The sequence below is a fragment of the Mugil cephalus genome, chromosome 13, assembly GCF_022458985.1.
Source record: "Mugil cephalus isolate CIBA_MC_2020 chromosome 13, CIBA_Mcephalus_1.1, whole genome shotgun sequence".
Lineage (NCBI taxonomy): Eukaryota > Metazoa > Chordata > Actinopteri > Mugiliformes > Mugilidae > Mugil > Mugil cephalus.
In genome coordinates this window covers 13,077,855-13,100,546 of record NC_061782.1, presented here as the reverse complement: position 1 = coordinate 13,100,546, position 22,692 = coordinate 13,077,855, and the positions used below count along the sequence as shown (strand labels likewise).

Sequence of the window (22,692 nt, the reverse complement as noted above, 5' to 3'; positions counted from 1 at the left end):
TGTTTACGCCGATCAGGCATAACATTATGACCACTGACAGGACAAGTGAATAACATTGACCATCTTGTGACAATACAGTGTTCTACTAGGAAACATTTTGACCTAGCATTCACCCACCCCGACCAGACCAGACACCCCCACCCCACAGCAGTGACACATTCCTTGATGGCAACAATTTGGAAAAAATTTGAAAAACAGCACAAGGCGTTGACCTGGCCTCCAAATTGCCTAGATCAGGTGATCCACAGGGGCCCCTCCCTTCAACCCATAGGACACAAAGGTCCCCACTAACAACAACCTGTTACCAGACTCGGACAGGACACCCTCAGAAGGGTCCATGTGCATTCTCTGATGAGTTGCGTTTACATGCATGTGAAAAAAACGGATTATTGCCTTAATCGGACTGTAACAGGAGAACTTAAGTGCATGTAAACACATTACTCCAATTAAAATCGGAGTTCTCTTTATACAATTAAGACGCCCAGATAATGTGATTGGAATTTCATTTTCTCCAGCATGTATACGCTTAATTGCAGTTTTCAATCAGATAATGCATGTTCCACAACCGCTGCACTGGCGTGTGACCCCGGAACAAAAACATCCAAGAAAGCCAGTCGCAGAAGAAGAAGAAGGTAAACGGAGCCAACAGAAGAACCGTCTGAGGGTAAGCACACATCTGATCTGCACTAGAAGTAGCGCACACATCACGTACAAGATTAAAAAATGTAGTATTATCCATCTGGTTGTTGTTTAAAACGCCAGTCTGCCGCATGAACAACTCTTGTTTATTATGATAGGTCAACCAGAAAACGGGCCATATTAATGTGGTATTAACCTGCTGAAAAGACACATATCGCCACCTAGTGTTGTAGAGGAGGACATTTTATTCGATTTTCTCCGTTGCATGCAAACTGGAACAAGGACTGTAGTCAGAAAGTCAAATTTTGAGCATAACTCAATTAAGCTGTGCATGTAAACACACTGATTGTCTTGGAGGCACAAAGGAAACTTACATAATATCAGGAAGGTGGTCATAATGTTATGCCTGATTGGTGTTATCTCCTATCAACATCTAGATTAGCTTTAATTTAAGTCATCCCTATTTCATGATGGGATGCACAAAAGTCATCTTTTTATAAACCTTGATATAGAAGGACAAAAAAAAAAATGGAAACCTGCTCTGACCTGACAAAATGTCAAACTAACTTCCTGGCAACTGACTTTCGTCTTGGAATACCAGGTATAAGAGGATGACAAAGCTGATCCATTACATAAATATTCTTTCAGGTTACTTCTCATCCTTACATAAACATTTCCTTCCAACCCAGTACTCTGTCAGGTCCTGTAAATCTGTGAGCCTTTTGCCTAAAACTCACAGCTTGGTTGAGACCAGGTTTCACGAGTTTTTCGCTTTCTTATGCAACAAACAACCGCCACGACCAGCAGATACACATTCCCCTTCATACCCAAGGATGCTCTGAGCGATTTGGTCATTTCCTGTGTCAAACATCCTACCACCATCTGTCAGTCATCATGATGGGGTACTTAAGGCATCAACAGAAATAAGTGCTGGGTGCTACCCTCCATCTCATGGCCCCGTGTGACTTTCAGTGAGGATATCACGTCGCCTTATGGTGCAAAAATAACAATCGGTATGTTCGCTCTTTGTTTTTGTCCCGCTGTGTTTGCCTTTCTGTCTCTTTCTTTGGAGAGAGGTGCGAGACAGCAGGAGTTTGACAAATGTGCTGTATCTGCATTCACTTCTGCTGCAGTTTCTCCTTCCTGACAATCCTGTTGCTACATTTTCAACCGGGCTATACAGCGGAAAGCCTCATTACAGGGATACCTGCCACATAAACAGCATCAGCACGGACCATGTGGGTCAGCCTAATGTCTACTGACACACACACAAGTCAGACACGGCGACAGGAAACCTAATCTCATGTCACGTCACTCTCCTTACACATGGTGTGGAGGTAAGTAAATGCAGTGGCAGTAATGTATACGGGCTGCATTGAAGCAGAGCTCTGATTGCAGACATGGCGAACGTAAACAGAGAAATATTGAACCACGCGTTCACGGCAGAGACACAGAAAGAGGGAGGGGAAGAAACCGGAGCCTGGCTTGTTGGTTAAAAATCATTTCTCTGTCCACTTATTTATTGAAGAGTTGTCATTTGAGGGGAGAAAGGGGGAGGCGGAGGAGGCAGGGTGTTGCATGAGACGTGGTGGCAGGGGAGAGTAATGAGAAGCGAGAAAAGACAGAAGCAGAACATGAAGGAACAAAGGAAGGACAAACTGAAGAGCCCGAGTGACTAAGGCCAGAATCCTCTGTGCAGCGATCTGCTAAGTATACAGAGGGAAGAGGCATCTATTCTTTATTACCCTCCAGCATCTCTCCCCTCGTGGAGGATTTTTCACCTCATTCTGGCTGTCACCATAGAAAATTGAACCTGCAGATGTGTCCTCCACTCCTCCACAATTCCCCAACCCCACTTTCTCTGCTGTTTTCTGCCAGAACAATATATTTACACAGAGCTGATATTACGACTGCTTTTAATTTCAAAATGGAGGACAACAGTCTCAAATCTAAAACTGAACCAAAACCTGGGGCAACAGGTTTGTTTACCGCCTCTGCCGACGACCGAGAGCTCATGGCTTTACGAGAAATTCTCACAAAGAGTTATTGCTCCATCCTTAATCACTGTTCTGGGCCATCTTCAGAGAATCCATAGCTCTGTTTTATTCAAACAGAACACGCACCTTACCTTGAAAACGGTCGGGGTTTTTACGTAAGAACTCCTTTCTTCTCAGCCTGTTCATACTTTTTGAATTATAGTCATTCAGTTATGTCGGTATAGGTCCTGAAATTACTTTGAAGAGGAGAAGAAAAGGTGGCTGTGTTGCGGTTTGTCATTAGCCACGAGCCAAACTACCGCTTCCAATGAAATTGGTAGTTTGAAAGAAACAGAATAAGAACTGTTCTGTTTTGGTTCCCTCTGTGCCAGGAGTGACGCCATATGTCAAGGACAACAATTTTGTTTCAGTATAACAGCATTATTTTCCTCCTAACAATAAAACTTTACCTGACAGTATTAATGTTTCAGGTTTGGAGACAAGTATGGGTTTTTTTTTTCTTATTCGAAACTGAAATTAAGGAGCATTTCACTGGCGCCATTTGAATTTTCTGGTGTGACGTTATGTCTGGATGTTATTTTATTTTCAAAAGTCCCTCTTCCCATCCAAATAATATTCATACAGCTCATTAAATATCCAGTGCCCGAGGTTGCTCTTTGTGTACTCTGCAGAGATATCTCAGACTAATGAGTCCACAAAAGCAAAATATCCCCTGCTCTGTCCTTTGTCTGCCGTGGCCTACAGTACGAGACAATTGGAATCACTCAGCTCTAAAAACCAAAACGCACAAACTTCCCTCCAGGCCACTATTGATTTTTCCAAATTTCTTCTCCTGCTAAATATACTGTAAGAGATGCTGAGAGACGTGAGCACCGAAGAGAAGCTGGTCAGCTGATAGGTGCTACACTCTAGGAGCAGGCTGCTGGGTTCATGGGTTTTATGAGACAAATGGCTTTATCGACTCATGTCCCGGCATTTGTACTCAGTATGTATGTATGTATGTGTATGTATGTATGTCAAACTGCAGCCTTAGGGGAGTGCTATGAATCACCTGTGCTCTGACATTTAAGCTCTATCAGATCATCTCAGGTAGAAGCAGTGTAAGTTGAAGCAGTAAAGAAGGATTTATGACGGATTTCTAGCATGCTCTTATCTATTAATGAAAAAAACATATTTTCCACCTTTCTGAACGTCAAATCTAAATCACAGTTAAGGTGCTATGGTTGCATTATTCCCACATGTACTGTACACGCTCTAATCCAGGGAATGTGCTGATTGGACAACATGACTATTGATCTCTACTACAATAAAGCTTGACCGAACATGCTAAAGGTGAATTGTCTCTCCTGAATACACACACACGGACACAAATGGCAGATTGCTTTTGAGCGTAGAGAGGTGCACAATTGTAATTGGTATGATTACAAAAAAATCACTGTATGTACTATTGTACAAGACAGATGTCTAGCAACACAATCAGTTTAGGCGCAACACAACATGACAGAAGAGATGGTTTGAAATCGGTACGGCAGTTTTTAAATCCTCGGCTAGGTAGACTGGGACATCTAGTGGGCATCAAGGGTAAAGATCAGACTCTAGGGTTTAACAAGACGCTGCATAAGGACTTAAAGGATTTGAATTAAGGGAAACAATCGTTCTAAATTCACTCACTAATATTTGCTGTTTATGTATTTGTATTGTAATTAGTTTAACTACAGTGAATACATGCCCACACATTCAAATACAGGTATGGATACTTTAAATATATCTCAACATTTCACTCATCTCCATCTCATCTTCTAGAACCGCCTGTCCTCTAGACGGGGCTGGAGCCGATCCCAGCTGTCACTGGGCAAGAGATGGGGTTCACCCTTGCACAGGTCGTCAGTCTATCGCAGGGCTAACTCAGAGAGACAGAAAACCATTCATGCTCACACCTATGGCCAATTTAGAATCACCAATGAGCCTAACGAGCATGACTTTGGACAGTGGGAGATGTGGCCTTAATTTCCTAAGTCTGCCCCATTTAAAGTGTTACTGCAGTTCCACAAGACTGAGATATTCTCTATAGACAAATTAAAATAAGAATAATTAAAAGCAGGACAGGAAGTATGCCTCATACTCTACACCCTAAGCGCGTAATAATAATGTAGGAGCGAACGAACACATTTGGGGTCAGCGTTAATCCTTAAATCTCAGTTACAGAAAGTGCCACTCACCTTTCCTCATAAACAGCCAGTAGGCCAGTGGGAATACTGACATGACGATGAGTGTATGAAAACCCGCAAAGCCCCCTTCAGAGCCGCTCAGGACGACCTTTGACTGAGAAGCCTGCATGCCCAACGCAGGTGAGCGCTCGGGATCACCGGGCAGAGTGCGACTTCGTGTTATGAGGCAGCTATGTCCAGAAGCAATCAGTATCATAGTCAAGTTTCCCCTCCTTCCGTGGGCGTAATCACACACATAAAGGTTTCGCCACGTACCGTGTGAGCCCATACGTGAACAAACACATGCTGTCGCGCACCACCTGTTTCGATAAGGCATGTTGGGGTTTTTTTTCCCCTCACGATCTCTTTTGAAAAGAACAAAACAGCCTGGTACTATCAATTAACTATTCAAAGGCCGTGAATGAGGGCCTCTATGTCAGTAATTTTTTTCTAGCATGTTCAGTGACAGCGTGTCTTTTAAACTACCGTCGTTTTAGTTGCCATTACGCCCCATGACAAGGCACAATACACGTGGAACGGCGACACGATTGGGCTGGCACGGCACACAAACAACAAGTGCGGCAGCAGAAAATGGCCACACAGCTGTTTTGGAAACGGAAGAATAAACATGTCTGAAATTTCCAAATTGGAAATATGCAAGCAAACACAAAAGCCGATTTTATATGCAGGGCTCAAAATAAATAATGCACTATTTATACCACGAATCCGAAGCAGGATGAGCGAACTTTGAATTTCACACTGCCAGCGAGCAGGTGCTGGACGGTGAGAAATCTACCGGGAGAGAAGAAAGAGAATGGGAAAGAAGGCTGTGGGTGAAGAAAGACGGACCAACAGAATGTGCGAGAGGAAAGAGAATTACAAAATAATACAGTAGTAGTGGGGAAAAAAAGAAAGAAAAAGATTTATGTGTTAGAAATACACAGGCCGCAGAAAAGAATCTTTAAATATTAAAGTTTAGGTGGACACACGGCAGGTACAATAAAAAAAGAGCAACTTCAATCAACCTCCACTAGAGGTCAGTGCAGATTAAAGTACTTACACGTGTTTCAAGCTCACACATGCCGCCAAGATTATTCATTCACACACACACACAAACTTGACTCTGCCGAGAATGTTCCGAAGGATGATCCTCCAAGAGCTGCTGCACCACGTGTCTTTCAAATGCTCTTTGCATCTCAACTTCACCTGATAAAAGCATGCAGCAGTTTTGAGTTGGTGCCAATTCTGCAACATCATCTCATCCACTGAGGCTGAGCAGTGAGCAGTGTGTGTGTGTGTGTGTGTGTGTGTGTGTGTGTGTAGCCTGGCATGCAGCCGCGCGCCTTTGGGGTTTGGCTTGATATTGGGATGGGTGCAACTGAGAGTCACCTGTTTAATCTATGAATGCATTCATCGCAGGTAAAAGCCTTGGAAAAAGACCCTGAGCTGCACTCTGGACTGACCTGTCCCCAACTCCTAATTGCAGCATGTGTAATATCTTTTCTATCTTCTCACCTCCTCTGTTGAAGAGACCAAATTCCATCTGTATTCATCACTCATTATTTTCACTGCCTCATGCCAGGCTAGTTAGGGACAAATAATGTCGCTAGGCACACATCCCATCCCGCTGCGTCTAATGAATGTCTCAGTGAACAAACAGGACAATGGGACAATGACAACAGGCGTGTGGGGCTGACGCTACGCTGATTCAGCAGCTGATCAAAAGGCACGGAATGATCCGGACTATAACAAAGGACAAATCTGCCTGTGCTGCACATACATACAGTACACAACCCGGCCAAAGTCAGGGAGGATGAATGGCACACTACTGATGAGCAAGCATAAAAACGCACTTAAGCACATAAACGAGATGGGTATCAGGAATCTTTACGCACACATACATACACACATACAGTAGGGCCGATATGTCTGTGAGTCAATATGTGCAAGCAGTTGTTTACATTAGGGAGATATAATGTAGATGGAGAAAAAAGGAGAGGAGAGGAGAGGAGAGGAGAGGAGAGGAGAGGAGAGGAGAGGAGAGGAGAGGAGAGGAGAGGAGAGTGAAAGCCGGGATTGGCTCTGACAGCCAGACCAAGTCAAATGCTCCATTGTGTTAAACCTGTCAACTGTCACCAAAGAGGGCGAACAAGGGAGAAATAGACTGACAGAGGGAGAGAGACTGTCGTCATGGACACAACACACACACACACACACACACACACACACACACATATACATACACACACACACACTTTTCCCACAGCTCTAGTATCGGTAAAAGCGACCCTGACAGACATTCCCATTTCATCCATTATATTGTACCTCTGAATGTATTGATCCACGTGTAACACATGTAGAGGCACACGTGGACACACAAGCACAAACTGCAGCGCGTGCTTCAGTTAACTTGTCCGCACCCCTGATATTACACTGGGGACGTGTCAAACCTCATCATCATGTGTCTATGCAAGCCACGGCGCCCATTAATATTCCGCACACAGCAGACACACAAACGCACGCACACACTGGGAAACACATGCACAAAAGAGAGGGGTTATTTCACATAAGAGTTGCCTACCCGAAGGTAATTATTTCTAATCCTTCTCCCGCTACTCTTTTATCTCTGAAGTAACTGTACTACAATTGCCTGCAGAGGTTTCTATTTGTAGTCCGGCCAAATAAATCCCTGCCTGCAGGAATACGATCAGTCATGATCACATTGTTTTCGAGTTTTCTCATCATGCATGCTGCTCTGTTGTTGATAATCTACTCCCATGACCGTCCTCTGTGGTTTGGTTTAGTTGTCTCTGAGTTTTAAAAGATGGCTCTCCCAAATTAACCACGTCTTCCCACTTTTCCCAATTCCCTTAAGGCGAATGGGACTCTCACAGTGTGACTCAAAGCACGCATTTAAATATTTTAACACCAGCATAATTTTCTATCGCCACTGTCGCCAGAAATACTGTTGCTTCAACCAAACCTAGTGACAGCCAGCGCTGTGGATTATCCAGACTAACAAGCACACAATGGGATGTTCTTAAATGTACGAGCAGAGCGAACATAATTACTTTTTCACTCATTCCATGTTTATGAGAAAGGAGGCATGGGATCCAAAAACTGTTACATCATTTACTTAGAAACAGATCCCTGTATATATTTTGTCTGCTTTAAGAGTTTTATCAAAGACTCTTTTTACACCTATAGCTGCTTTCTGCAAAAAAAATAATTAAAAAAAAAATACTGGCAACCATTGAAGTACCATAAGAGGAAGAAAGTGAAGAAAATACATATATTTTTATTTGTTTGGGATCTATTTGGAGGTCATATAATCACCTTGTGCCCTTTTTTTTCATGTTTTTTGAGTTGTTCCTAAACCATTTGTGTGTAAGTGCTTGTGTCATCCTGCTGGGGATGGCTGCTGCCATCAAGGAGTGTCATTGCCGTGGGGTGGGGACTGCCTGGTCTGCTCTAGGTGGGTCGTACATGTCTGAGTAACATCTACATGAATATCAGGTCCAAACATTCTGTTATCACAAGATGATCAACGATTTTCACTCCTCCTGTCAGTGGTGTTAATGTTGTGGCCGAACGTTGTATACTGCAGCATGTATATTAATGTGACTGATCCTTGTCCAGATCAGCTGTCTGACTGGTTTCGCATTTGCATGCGTGTCTGCATATAAGGGAAGTTATGCCATTTTATTTTCTGCAAAAGTGAATGTATATAGTGTCACTGTGCCGCCTGCGCACCATATGAACTCAGAGTTAACACAGAATGAGTGAACCTCAACCGAAAACCTTGAACCGCCAGGCGAGAGAGAAAACGCTTCTTGCAATTCCTGGAAAACTGCTATGGAGAGAACAGACACACAATCTCACACCTGATAAAATTGCTTTTAAGTGCTGTGCACCCCTTCCCCACAAAGAACATAGGTCATGACGCGCTGCACAGAGTGGAGTGGGCATCCATAGCTATAAATAACCCTGAGAGGAATCAGATTTGAAGAACCGGAGGTGGGAACTGATGAGATCACACATACCCGAGCGCGTGTGTGCGTGTGTGTGTGCACGCTTGTCTGTGTGAGTGAGTACGCATGCACACACACAAAAGGCTTGGATCTGAGGAAATGGAGACGGAGTCAGACTGACATCATGCAGACTCGCAGACGGACGAGCAGACAAAACAGCGGGAAAGCAACAGAACAAAGAGGAGGAACGGGCTGAAAACAACGCTACGGCTGAGAGCAGGGTGTGACGCGCCGTTGAGGTGACTACCTGGTGGTAAACTGTGATGATGAGGGGGAGGAGGTTGGGGAGGAGGATGACAAGGTCCTGGAAGCATTTGTTCAGCTCTAAATGTTGAACATGACGTTGCAGCCGCATGAATCTTGAAGTGCATATAATACATGTGCGCTCACGCACACATTCAAGGTTATCATAGGTTCTACAACATAATGTGTAAGATAGACATTCATGTATTATAAAGTGTGTTTTCCATATGAATATAAATCTAATGTGTTTGACTTCCACCAAGGACATACTGTAAATATGTGTAGGTGTGAAACAATAATCAAATAAATGAAACACACTCATAATGGAGAAGGTGACATACTGTCTGTCCCTGTTTTAATGTAAGATGGAAAAACAGCTGCTCTTATAAAGTGACTGTTGGTATAATGTGATACCAATCATTTTCCATGCATTTTCCCCCTCTTTGTGCTCCCTTTGCCGATTCAAACGCACAAAGCAAATATTGAAGTTTAATCCACTACAGTGAAGTGGCTCCGTACAGGGAGCTTTCAAATTTCCATAAAAAAATAACAGTACAAAGACATTTCTGGAATACAATTACTCTTAAAAAGATGCCGTGCTATCCATTAGTTTTTCCATTTTTTTTTTCCATGCAGCGCCATTTATTGTGTTTGTGTGCACTGATCAGACAGATGTTACGCTGAAACTTCCTCCTCTTATCTGCTTTGTATACTAAGCTCTGCTCTGTTCCACCTAGAGGCGCACGCGCAGACACGCTCGCACACTCCTCCCAACACGTGCACACAATCTTTTCTGGGGCGCACAACTGACTGACAGACAATAAATTGATGCAGAGCCACTTGAGAAAATGACAAGCAAGTGACACATTTACAGTAATAGATAGAGGAGAGACACTCGGGGTTGTCAGTCAGGAATGATGATGACGACGCCTCTGATCAGGATATTTATTGCTCTGATTACGTATTTATTCAATGCATTTCAAGTATTTCATTTGTACTTTTACGTCGATGATTCTTGGTCTTGATTGAACAAATCAATGATGTTTTGCAACCCTGAAATCCTCAAGATCTTCGCGAGTTGCGACATTGAGCGGTATGTGTTATAGGACGGTTCATTAAACGTGCTTTGCGCAAAATGCGGATGTGCTGTGACACGCCATGGAATTTATCATAACCAGCTGAGATAAATACGTGACAGTCTGAGGACAGAGGAAGAAGAGGTAGTGAGAATGAAGAAATGTGAAGGCAGAAGGAATAAATAATATAATAAAAGTAATAAAATAATAATAATTCTCACACACTCTTTAAGTTTGTGGGAATCTTCAGTCTCTCCCTTTTTCCCTGGTTCTGTTTCCACCAGATTATTCCTCCTCCTTTCTCTTTCTGTATCACTTCGCTTGAACACACTTATCTATGCTTTTCCTTCTGCGCCACCTCTCCTTCCATCTCCCCTTCATTTACTCTCTCTTTCCCGCCCTCTGTTCATTCTCTGTTACTCTCTCTCTCTCTCTCTCTCTGTCGTGTTGACTAGAGGTCAGCAGCAGTGTCTCAAGGTTGTCCCCGTCCAAGGTCTGGCCTCCTCATGCCCGGGTGGCTGAGTAGAAGCGACAGCTCCGTCCCATTTGGGGCCCATCAGACTTTTAGTGCCTCTGACCACTGGGCTCCCTGGAGGATAGGCCTGATGTGCAACGTGTCTTTGTTCCCATTCACTGCTGTCCATTACAAAAAAAAAAAAAGAAAAAGTCACACAGGAAAAAAAAATTATGGAAGAAAAATAAAGTAGCATGGAAGAGGAATGGAACCAGTTCTACTCTTTGATTATACTCCATCTGCTCAAATATATACACTGCATATATAATATTATACAATTTATATTTTATCGTTGACCTGGATCATGACGAGCATTTTCATACCTTGTGGTACCTGTTTAGCATTCTTACAGTAGCACAGCTTTGATGGATGAAGTGCAGCTACAGCCTTCAACTGAGGGTCTCAGCACATTTTGCTCGAAACACAAATAGCAAAGAAATTGTTGGCTCTAAGATTTCTCACTTTATTATAATAATTTTATTCTTCATTGGATTTAAAGTGAACACCTTCTACTTGTGAGTTTTTCATGGCGTTTTATTTACACCGCTTAATTATTCGCCCGAATTTACTCTACATAAATCTATGACAAAATCCATTTAACCACAGCCACAGCAAATGAGAGATTATTCCAATGCAATCTTTATAATTTGGCTATGGTAAGACATAAAACTAATAACTTCTTTAATAATGAAGAAAAAGCCATATGCACGGTTCTAATATAATCCACTGGTTTTATTAGAACTACTTATAAAGCGCTTCTCTGGATATCAAACAAAACATTTTCATCTCCAGGCTCACCTTTTCACTGAAAAGAGGGATACGTATTGTGCACGCAGCAGTAGGAGCGTAACTGACAGATCCCTGAGGTGTTTAATAGCTATAGTTAGTCAGGATTTATTCACTGCTCTGATAGCTATAGTTAGCAGTAAATTTATCCGGCCGCCAAAGGAACATGTCAACGAAGGGTGGAAAATGCACTTCCATTGAGTTAGTTAGCTTCTAATGACTGAGGGGCTGGCTGGAGAGAGCTGATTAGAAAATTAATTATTTATCAAAATACTCCTAAAAATTTCTCCTGAAAACTTGAAAAATTGAGAATGAGTCATTAAGGTGTAAATTAAATGTTGAGAATTTTTAAGTCAGGGCCATAAGTCTTTAATATATGCAGGCTTTTAGCAGTCTGGTGCGTGCCTATGATGAGTTTGTCCATCTCAAGTGGTACAACACAAACAAAGTCTGTGCTTTATGATTAAAAACTATAACAGTGGTGAGCGTCTACATCTATTCCTCCCCTTCAACTTATATTTATTTTCTTTGATCCAGAATCAAAGTAATGAGCATCACAGGAGTAGATATTTGTTTTTCCCTTTCACTCCTTTAACTGGCCAATGTGTTTGTCGACAGAAGAAATGCTGCTGATCATGATGTACATTAGAAAAACACAAACGGCCATATTATGGTAGTGAGTCTTTGCTAATTAAGCTCTGAAAGATTCACTGTTGGCCCGATGATCAATTTTCCTAGTTCTTTAAACTTTAGCTCTGCATTCAATACCTCTGGTCATTTCAGTGAAGTTATCACGGTCAGTTATAAGCCGACTTTATCCATGTCTTCCTGAGGAGACAGTTGCTCATTAAAAAGTCCTCCAGGCTGGTACAGTGAGGTTGCACTGAGAGCTGCTTAATACAAGTGAATTCTCCCTTAAGCGTGCATAAAAGTGAGAGCACAATTAAACCGATCCTCTTGATATTCAGCAAACAACTCCTAACGCAAGGTTCAAATTCTAATTGAAAATTAAACTTGTTGAGGTTAAAGGTGTGTCTTAAAGTAAGACATCCCCCTATGTCACACAACCCTGTCAGCACTCCATAACTCATTGTTTGCATGTGCTGTATGCGCATGCATATATTTCAACATCATCAACATTTAGAGGTCTGACAATGCTGCAGCAGCTCTTAAAGACAGGAATTAGAGGAAATGGAAGATGGAGTGGGAAAGAAAAAATATATGGGGAAGAGAGACTATCGATGCATCGATTAAACAGAGGTCATAGAGGATGTTGGGCTGAGCTCAACTAGTTCAGAAAGTTGAGGAAAGATAATGAATATGTGAAATGCAGCAGTATGCAGTGGGTTTAGGAGAGAGTGCGGATGTCAACAACAGGGACAGAGGAGTTTGTTTTTCTGTATTTATGTATTCCATCCAAACACGCCTCTGAGCCCAGCAGTGTTTCATTGTGTTTACATTAGTATACAGTGCATTCTTTTACATATTTTAGTTTGCGCAGCCTGTTCTTGATTGAGTGCTGCCGCTGTGAGCTTGATATGCATTTATAATGGATGATTTAATGAATTAATGGACGTTTCAGCCAATTAACTTAACGACGCACATTCAGCAAGTTTTGAGAAAAAAAAAGAATCCACAGTAACACAATGTGACGGAAACCACTGCTGAAGGTGAAAATATACGGATAGAGGACAACGAGTGTCTCCTGTGTGAGGCTGTACTTCAGCACCATGGACAGAGGCACACAAACACAAAAACAAATCTGACCACAAAGATTAGTGTAATACCCGGGGTTATGTCCACCTCCTTAATATTCCAGCTAAAACAGAGTGAAAAGGCAGTATCTGACTAAGCAAAACTAAACTGTAACAAACAATTCCAATGCATTTTTAGGTCCAGGTTTAGGTGAACTAGACAAAGATGAGTATCTGAGAGAAAATGGTCTCTCTGTGTTCGCCCTGTGATGGACTGGTAGCATGTCCAGGGTGTACACTGCCTTTTGCCCAAGTGATTTGAGAAGCAGCCCCGAGATTGGCTTCCTATTAGGACTAATGTGTGGCCTTGCAGTGAATGAGCAGCTCTTCCCTCTTGTTATCCATGTCTGAAGTGCCCTTGAGCAAGACACCCAACCCACCGCTGCAGCCGACTACCCACTACACATCCTGCTATTGATTGGATGCAACCGTGCTCACGGCCCAGTGTGAGTGTGTAAAGTGTCTTCTTCTTCAGAAGGGTTAGGATCCAATGACCTTTCTACAGAATGACTGACAACAGAGGGTGAAAAAAATGGGGCTGCCATAAAATTTAACAATTAAAGCGTTAAAAGAGTGTTGATCATCCCTGGAAGTCAGAATCAGCTCTCGGCTCCCATCCTGATAACCACACACAAACACACACACATGAATCTACCTTTAAAACATCATTCACAAATCTACGGAGGTAATTTCATCACTTTCGGGGATGGTGTGTGTATATTAGAAAGCATCAGGGTATCATTCATTACTTCAACCAGTAGATTCAATTAAGTCATAACATCTACTGTAAGCAGAGAAAGATGCAACCTTTAGTTTCTCCTCTTTTTCTCTGTGTATTGCATTTCTCTTCCCCCCCTTTCTCCACCAGTCACTTCTAGTTTTGCCACCCTCCAATCCTCTTGCCCTCCAGATACACACACACACGCACACACACACGCTCAGACTGCTACTAATAGGAGTTTATTTTTAGCACATGTGAGGTGTGTGTATGTGTGTGTGTGTGTGTGTGTGTGTGTGTGTGTGTGTGTGTGTGTGTGTGTGTGTGTGTGTGTATATACACATGATGGATGAAGGTGATGTTTCACACCTCTCTGGTGAGGGGGGGAGAAAAATGAGGGAGGGATGGGTGGAGGTGAAGGGAGGAGAGGCTGAACGCAGGGCTGAAGAAGAGCTGTTACTACATGGGAAGAGAGAAGCAGTGAGGGGGGCGGGCTGAGGGCGAGGGGAGCGAGAGGAACATGGCATCCATCTGTAAATGCGACCGACGAGCAGCTGAAGATCAACAGGCCTCTCTGCACAGGATGATAGAACTCCTCTTCAGGGAGATGAGGGATGACAGGAACAGCCTGATGTACCGCGCCATCCAATTAAAATACAGCTCATACCGGACTTAGCCGCTGGCGAAAAGTGAAATTTAATCACCTATCATTTCTAGCGTCTTGTCTTTCTCCCTGGTCAGAGGTGAGGCGCCACTAACCTTGCTATAAATCATGTTTGAAGTGGATATAAGACGTAGGAACTGTGCACTGATACAGATGGTTCGGAATCTGACAGGAAAAGCAGGCAACTCAATCAGCTTGGGACAGAGTGAAATGTGAACAGCATGGAGCAGATTAGGCTAAAACAGTGGGACTGATGCCAGAGAAAACAAAGGATAAGGAAGCAAGCAACAGATACACAGAAGGATTACACAGCATACACGGAGAGCACAAATAACTGCAAACCAACTGTCGCTTTTCCTTTAATAACTTGATCTGGATTTTCCACGGGATGAGCTTAAAATTGGCTGCACGTGCGCAGCAGGAATGCAGTTTTTTAAATTTAGATATTTTGCACACGCGTTGACCTTGAACTTCCATGGGGAGTTTATTTTTAGGCCACTTTTTCATCTTCATAGTGAAAGTGCGAGTCACGAGGTGTCAACAACAGACAGAAACGGATCAGCGCAAGCAAAGATGATTTCAGTGAGAATCTTCACATGTCTGGCGACAATGAACGAGTGCGTTCTCAAAACGGGTGTGAGTGCTCAGGCGTCACAGAGTGAGGCGTTTTTTTCTTCTTGTTCTCTCACTTTCTTACAGCTTTTTTTTCTTTTTTTTTATTGTGTCACACAATCACTTGTCAAAACTTGCGCTGCAGGCAGGGAAATAATAATCGCAAATGAAGTGGAACAAAATCTTGTAAATGAATCTGAATATATCTCTCTGTTTCTGCCCTGCGAGTTGTGTCAGTCCAGACTCGATGTTTCAGAGCTGCTTCCTGCTGGGTTTTCATATTGCCTATTATGCACTGATATGAGACAAGACCCTGCTTGGGGTGTCTCTTCCTCACCCCACGCAAAAGCACACACGTAGGGGACTGTAGCTTAGAATAAGTTACCCTTATGTTAATGAACAATTCCCTTCCCACTGTGAGTGCCATTACCACACTCTGTAATATGGCTTAGTATTCTCCACGCTAACCCCCCGCAAGCACTTGTCAGAATTTAGCATTACAGTCACCACATGTTTTATTCATCGTGGCGGAAATTGACATAATTGGAAATTTATGTCAAAAGGAGAGGGAAGTGATGGACATGTGTGCAATGACTTCTGTCACAAACAAGATGGGGGGGGGGTGCAGAGGTGACACTGCTAAACTTAATAAACTACACAGGTGCTTGAAAGAGATAAGTTCAGAGGAAACACGCACATGCAAAATGCTCGTCTCAGTCATTTTACGTGCATCACTTTTTGACCTTTTTTCTACATTTAGCAGGGTGTGGGGCACGTGTGTCTGTTCGGAAAAGCTTCTAAAAATCCATATCCAAAAAGCATTTAGAAAAGCAACTGGTCTTGTTGAGTTTTGAAAGGATGTTTTGCCACTCATCTGAGCAGCTGTGGGTATAACCTGTCAGAAACGTGCTTGACCAGAAACTGGTGCAATTAATTTCACTTGACGGCTAGATACTCACCCATCACATCCCATTGAGGGTGGGGGACTGTTTGTCCCTGTCCCCTTTCCCTATGAATGGTGCCCTAACGAGCCATTGTCAGTCACAGGCTCCGGTCTCAAGCCTCTGACTCACAATGGCTCGTTAGGTCCAGTTGCTTTTTTAAATGTTTTTTGGATATAACATGACCTGGATGATTGCAGTCAGAATAGAATAGAATAGAATGTCCTTTATTGTCATTATACAGTATAGCTTCTCCTTATCAGTGCAGACGCAGAGTTTATACTGTTTCAACTGTGAGATGTGTTATGTAGATCATCTAGACATAAGACCCGCCCCCTTCTTCCACTGTACGCAGGTAATGACGATGCTAGCACACCCACATTTCGTGTCAGCAGGCACCGAATACACATCGACAATGAAGCTTGGCGCACAAGTTCTGTGCTTCACCTGTAAAGGCTCACGGGCAAATTTACGCCGAACCCCCAGCTCCGGGAGAAACTAGAGCAAAGTGGCGTTACTTAGCGTACATTTACTGGGAATCTGATTATCGTAACTGCACCACAGACACAGTTAAGAGACAGGCAATAAAATGTAATAAGGTAAACATTACATTCATTTCATCCTTCAGTTAGCGCTTGTCCGCCAAACCTCCAGGTAGCGAACAGATGCTAACTGGTGGCTAAGTAGCATTAAGTTCATCAACCATTGAAAAATATCTCCTTCAAACCTTTTTTGTCAAACTTGTTCGAGGGTCTCCTCTTGTTCTAGGTTCAACTCACATAAATGGACTGATGTGGTCTCAGGGTGTCCTGCTGTTGTACTCATCCGCTGAGCGGTTGCCAAGCAACACTACCAGGAGGTTCTATTATATGTTTGTTTAACAAAATCATTGAGAATTTTTACCAAAAGCATAAAGTAGCATATCAACTTGTAGAACTAGGCATCTGATGTCCCCTTTAATACATCTCACAACATACAAGTTTAATCAGAAAGTGACTGACGTTACCTCTGGGCGTGGAAGCTTATAAAACTCAAAATCACGGCCATCTGCTATGGTCCTAAAAGAGTAAGTCAGTGTGGCCTACAACTGCAAACACGCTGACGCCTCATTGAATAACAGTGTTACAGAGTTTTCACGTTAAAATGTAATGGCAGCCCCATCCCGTACACACACAAATACACAGCCCCATCTCTACGGTGACGCCAAAGCTCAGAACAAACATCTTTTATTCATAAGTGAAAGGCTGATAACAAAGTCTCTTTGGTTATGGCCAGAAGTGAGCTGCAAAGAGAATCAGCTTCGAGGTAGTACAGCTGAAAAACAGAGCCTGTAGAGACGTATGCGAGTGAATCTGAGTTCGATGCGTTTGTATTTACCTTCCACTGGGTGTGAAATGTAGATGGCAGTGCAGCAGAAACGCAAAGCAGCACACAAGAGAAGAAATGAGACATTATTAATTAGAAAATATTGAGGTTCTAATGGCCTTTAGAGGAAGATTAACGGCCATTTTCATTTGGAAAAGTGTCAGAGCCCCTAACAAATGACACCCAGTATGAAAAATGAAATGAATGGCACCGTTTCTTGGCGCTCACGTGTAGTCTATACTCTGGCATCCTTGTTAAAGTCTTTTGTAGTAAGACAGGTTGGGTAATGGAGAAAGGAAGCTACTCTCTGCAAGAATTAACACATCCTATTGACCCACTGAAGAGAATGAGCACCAGTGTGTAGGTGCTCACATTAAAGTCAATGTAAATTAAATTTTAGTTTCAAGCCAAAATAATGTGTTTGTGTAACTGTGGAATCGAGTTATTAGGGTGCAGTTTGTCCCTGTGAAAATGACTGTAGCGCAATAATTTGTTATTAAGCAAAAACAGAAGCAGTGTGTGTTCAGATGCATCCAGCTGTTTCCAAATGCATGAATGGAAATGAGCTGAAAATATACCAATAATCAGGACAGATTGGATTGTTTGACGGCTTGATTATGAAATCATTGTCAAAGCCAGTGAGAAGCAGTCAAGAAAAATGCCACTTGATAAGTCATTCTGACGTGTAGAACAAGCACATGCACAATATAATGTATAAAGGCTAAGCTTACATTCATTCATTCGGTAGAAATTCATGAATGTGCTTAAAAACTAAAAGCTTGTGTACTAGTACTGTTTCTTTAAATAGGTGTCACATTTGTCATTATTTTTTGTCTGTGTAATGTACCTGTGATATGATCTCTTGCTGTTTCATCATCTACACGGTGTTCAGGGGATTCAAGGAGTTTTTCCCTCACACCAGTACTACCACCAGCTACTGTACTTCTGACACATAAGGTTGGATGTTGTACAATACATTATTTTTTTAATTATGTTCTTTAGTATCCTACAAGCTATCTGATTTTTACATCATTTACTTTTTTTAAATTATGTATAAGCCGTAAGTTCTTCCTGTAAATCCCTCCTGTGATTTCTTCTAACCATATTCAAGAGCGTAACATAAGCGCTTGATCAGATCGTCTCTTTCCTTGGAATAAAAACAACCTCACGTGGGATGAAACATCAGGTGACGAGTTTCAGCCAAACAAAAAACAACCACGAGTTTTACAGACACGTACTTAAAAAAAAGATTAACAAAGCGGGAATAGATGTGGGTAGCTCCAGTCAAAGCGGAGGATCTTCTTCTATTCATTGAATTTAGTGTTGTCAATGAAGGAGGAAGAAACATCGATTTCTGGGCAGGATCGTTTTGCCCAGTCAAAGAAAATTAGATAGCAGTTTGTATTTTGAGGCATGCAACTGCATTTATCGTAGCAGATCATTTTATTTAGCATGTAAACTAAACAAATGCACTAGCATAAAATGATCAGTAATATATATCTGTTTAAATCAGTGGACAATCTTTATTTGCATGTCAAACTCACAGCATGTTTTTACATCATGTAAGGACAAGCTCCACTGCTTCGTAGTCTCCTTTATGTGTCGTTAAGATGCCATAATGACACAAAGCGGAGGTATGTGACACCGACGGCGATAGGAAGCACTGCGAGAGGACCTGTGCTGTCAGCTCGGCCTGTTTGTGTTAGATAAGAGCATACTTAAAGGGCAGATCAATAGGGCTCACATGGATTCTATTCAGCCAAAGTCACAACAGGTACAGACTGAGATATCGTTGTGCAAAAGAAAAGTGAAAGGGGAGAGATGGTGGATGTAGGATTTTCATGTATGTACAGTACACGTGAGTGTGAGTGTTCCTAGATGATCAAATATGTTTGTTTAAAACATCTTAATTGCTCTAAACTGTCTCACTATTAGGTAAATTGACACAAACAAAGCTCTAGGGCCAGAGGAGATAAGGACACACGTACACAAGCATGGCCTTTTTTCCCCTACAGCACCTAATGAAACAAACTAATTAGTGGGCAATGTGTAAAAAAAAAAAAAAAAAAACAAAAAAAAAAAAAAGGTGATTACAAAATGACTCTCCTCAGTAATGCACACACACACAACACTGGCCTTAACCAGAAATAATCCAGGTCCTGAGCCTTGTGTCCATTGTAGGAAAGCAGTGTGTGAATAAATTGTAATTGCATTGGCAGAATCAATTATAGCCACTGTAGTCTATGCAGGAACACACTGTATGATATCTGCAGACATTAAAAAGACGGAAGAAGATTCCCAGCATGGTCCGCTGGCTTTATCCAGCGAGGTGGAATAAAACCACCAATTAGCCAGGAGCCTCGGTAATGTCACGAGTCCTTTTCTGCATAGGTTAAATTGCTGTTAGGGTTCGTGCACAGTTTGACGGCAGAGCAAATTCTGTCTCTCCACGCCCGACTTAAATGGCACGTCCCTCAGCGCCATGGCACAGCCAAAAATGCCACAATGCACAAATACCAAACTCTGAATGGCCTTGATGAAATCCCTACGTGGCAGAGCCATTATACAGTTCAGCCCTCCCCGGCTCCCACTGCACAGAGACAGACATCTCTTTCTCTTTCTCTCCCATTGGAACAGAAACGCAGGAGCCAGTAGTCATGGTAACTCCGTTCTGAGTAAACTTAAGGATGTGTATGTGCATACGCTCACACACATACGCGCAGTGTTTTTAATAAATACTTCATGGATGGGAGCGAATGGGTCTGCGGTCCCTAGTTAGCTGTCTAAACAGTGAATGGTTTGTTTTACACGCCTCATGTCAAACGCCGTGATGTTCCTATAGCCTCTATAGATGTGTCTGTGTGTATGCGAACGATGCACACATCTTAATGAGGGAAAATTAGCAACAAATCTTTTCAATGATCCTCTTTATAATTATTATTAATTAAAAGTGCATATCTGTGCTTTTAGTGGTTTAATGTCTTTATTAAAAGTTCAGTACGATAACTGAGTTTTTTGTTTTGTTTTGTTTTTTTATATCCTTCCTGCTTTAGTGCTGACTTGTCAAGAAATCCACCGAAACCAATGTTGTGTTAGCCCATCTGTGCTTTCCTACTTCCCTGAACCATCAGTGTCATTCAGCTACTAAACACATCAGTCCCTGGGCCTTTACAAAGTATTTAAAAAAAAATAAATAAATTTTTCTGCAGTGGATGTGGCCGAGCACCAACTAGATAAAACAGTGTCCGTCAACCGTACTGTGTGATTGTTGCCAAAAACGTTTAAAACCATCAGCTTTCATCAGCGCGTTCTCATTGCCAGCGTTATCGCTTCGATCGAGACGTGATCTCACATGGGTTACACATGTGTGCAGGGTGTGTGCGCGTGCTCCGTGTCCGTGCCGCTTTCAGAGCACGAACGCGGAGCTCTGCAGATGTCACAGTCTGAAGAGATAACGAGGAGAAAAGCCAGGGTGGAGATGAGCTCGCGCGGACGTCAAATTAGCATTCACACGCCGCTCCATTGACAAGGTCATCTAAACACAGCGTTACCTCCACCCTCAGGATCAACTGCGGGGATTCAATAGCGCACCGCTGCCGCTCGCTATCACTCATAAGAAAGAAAAGGAAAAAATGGGTGTAAAGCTTAGCAGCAGGCTGTCAATAGGCAGCATTACAAAGGACACTTTATCCGGCCGGCTCTAAGCTTAAAGAGCATGTGGGAAATAAGAGCTTCTGAGCTCTATGAAAAGAACCTGAAACTGCCTGTACAACTTATTCTAATCTTGGTGCACAGATTAGCATTATAAAGTTGTGCGTGAGTGTACAGAGGGAGCGAGAGAGGAGAGGAGGGTGAGGATGGGTGAGTGGATGTCAAACTGAGAGCTGGATGAAGGATAAAGAGGCTGAGTGTGTGTGTGTGTCTTTCTCCCACTGAGAGTTCATCAATGGAGGTGGAATGGCACATGCTTCCAGGGAGCAATCTGTTTGACTGGCGGAGAGAGGGAACAGGAGGAGAGAGAAGGGCAGAGCTGTGAAGGAAGGAGGAGGGAGGGAGTCCAAAGGCAGATCGAAGGTTGGGAAGAGTCACTTAACACCAGCAGCTTTGTAAGTCTCGCCATGTGTCCTGATCTTTGATTCAGTCATTAAGCGGAAAGAACTGAACAAAGTGACGCCGTGTTCGCTCCGCAGAGTGCACAGAGTGCACACATCATGCAGGGAATAATGAGAATCATGTTCAGCTATGGTCTCACCGTCTACAGATAGAAAGAAAGCACTCGGATGTCCTAACACAGACTGCCACTCACGCTCTTTAAAATGTGTGTGTGCATGTTTTGGATCTAAAAAGATGACAAGTGCATCTACTTTTTGCATCATTCAGGTTGAAAACGAGCTGAGCCACTGAGACAGGAGGCTGACCCGTCTCCAAAGATCTCATCTCAAGACTCATCTCTTCAAAATGCACAAAAAAAGTTCAGGTGTGACCGCGTCCCCTTTGCTTCTGCACTCAGAAGGACAGAAGCGGACCCGCAGGCAAACCTCTGGGTGAGGAAGTTTTGTCTGCCTACCTTGGGTGAGAGTTCCCATGAGGAAGCGGTAGAAGTAGCGAGCCACCTTGGTGAGCTGCCTCTTGCACCTTTTCCGGCACTGGCTCATCTTGGTGCAGCTGTGGAGGTGCTGGTAGGGACGGCGGCGTTGGTCGTTGGCTGGTCTGCCGGGGGAAGCGAGCTCTCAAGGTAGGAGGGGAGGAGCAGAGCACTGTGAGTGTGTGTGAGTGTGCGTGTGTGTGTAGGTGTGTGTGTGTGTGTGTGTGTGTGTGTGTGTATATGGAAGTCTGATTACCGCTGCTTCTCGTCTCCTCCTTACTCACCCCTTCTCTCCCTTCCTCTCCGAGCTTCTCTCCACCTGTAGGGCGCTGGTTGTCAATCAGCCAACGGCACTCTTTCTCCTCCCCCCTCACGTTCGGAGCAGCGCCGTTCCAGCCTCTCATTGGCTGGAAGCGGAGTGTGGCAGGAAAATTACGGACCGGCGCACTTGTCAGAGCGTGTGTGCGCGTGTGTGTATTTGTGTGTGAGAGAGGAGTATACTACGAGGAGGCCGGCTTGAGTGGCAGGTGGTGGTTTTGCTCTAGCTGCACATGTTGTTG

General features: G+C 43.1%; 1 protein-coding gene across 3 annotated transcripts in view; it reads right to left on the bottom strand.

Moving 5' to 3' along the window:
* The window catches only part of LOC125018799 (Kv channel-interacting protein 2-like), an 81,163-nt gene that overhangs the window by 21,517 nt on the left and 36,954 nt on the right, over positions 1-22,692 (bottom strand). Inside the window, exon 1 of one of the 3 annotated variants that reach the window (XM_047603150.1) lies at positions 22,115-22,464. The exons of the other annotated variants lie outside the window; for them this stretch is intronic. Coding sequence (XP_047459106.1) covers positions 22,115-22,202 — 88 coding nt within the window. The 5' untranslated portion in view covers positions 22,203-22,464. Of the gene's footprint in view, positions 1-22,114; positions 22,465-22,692 lie in introns of those variants that run through there. 3 annotated transcript variants of the gene reach the window in all.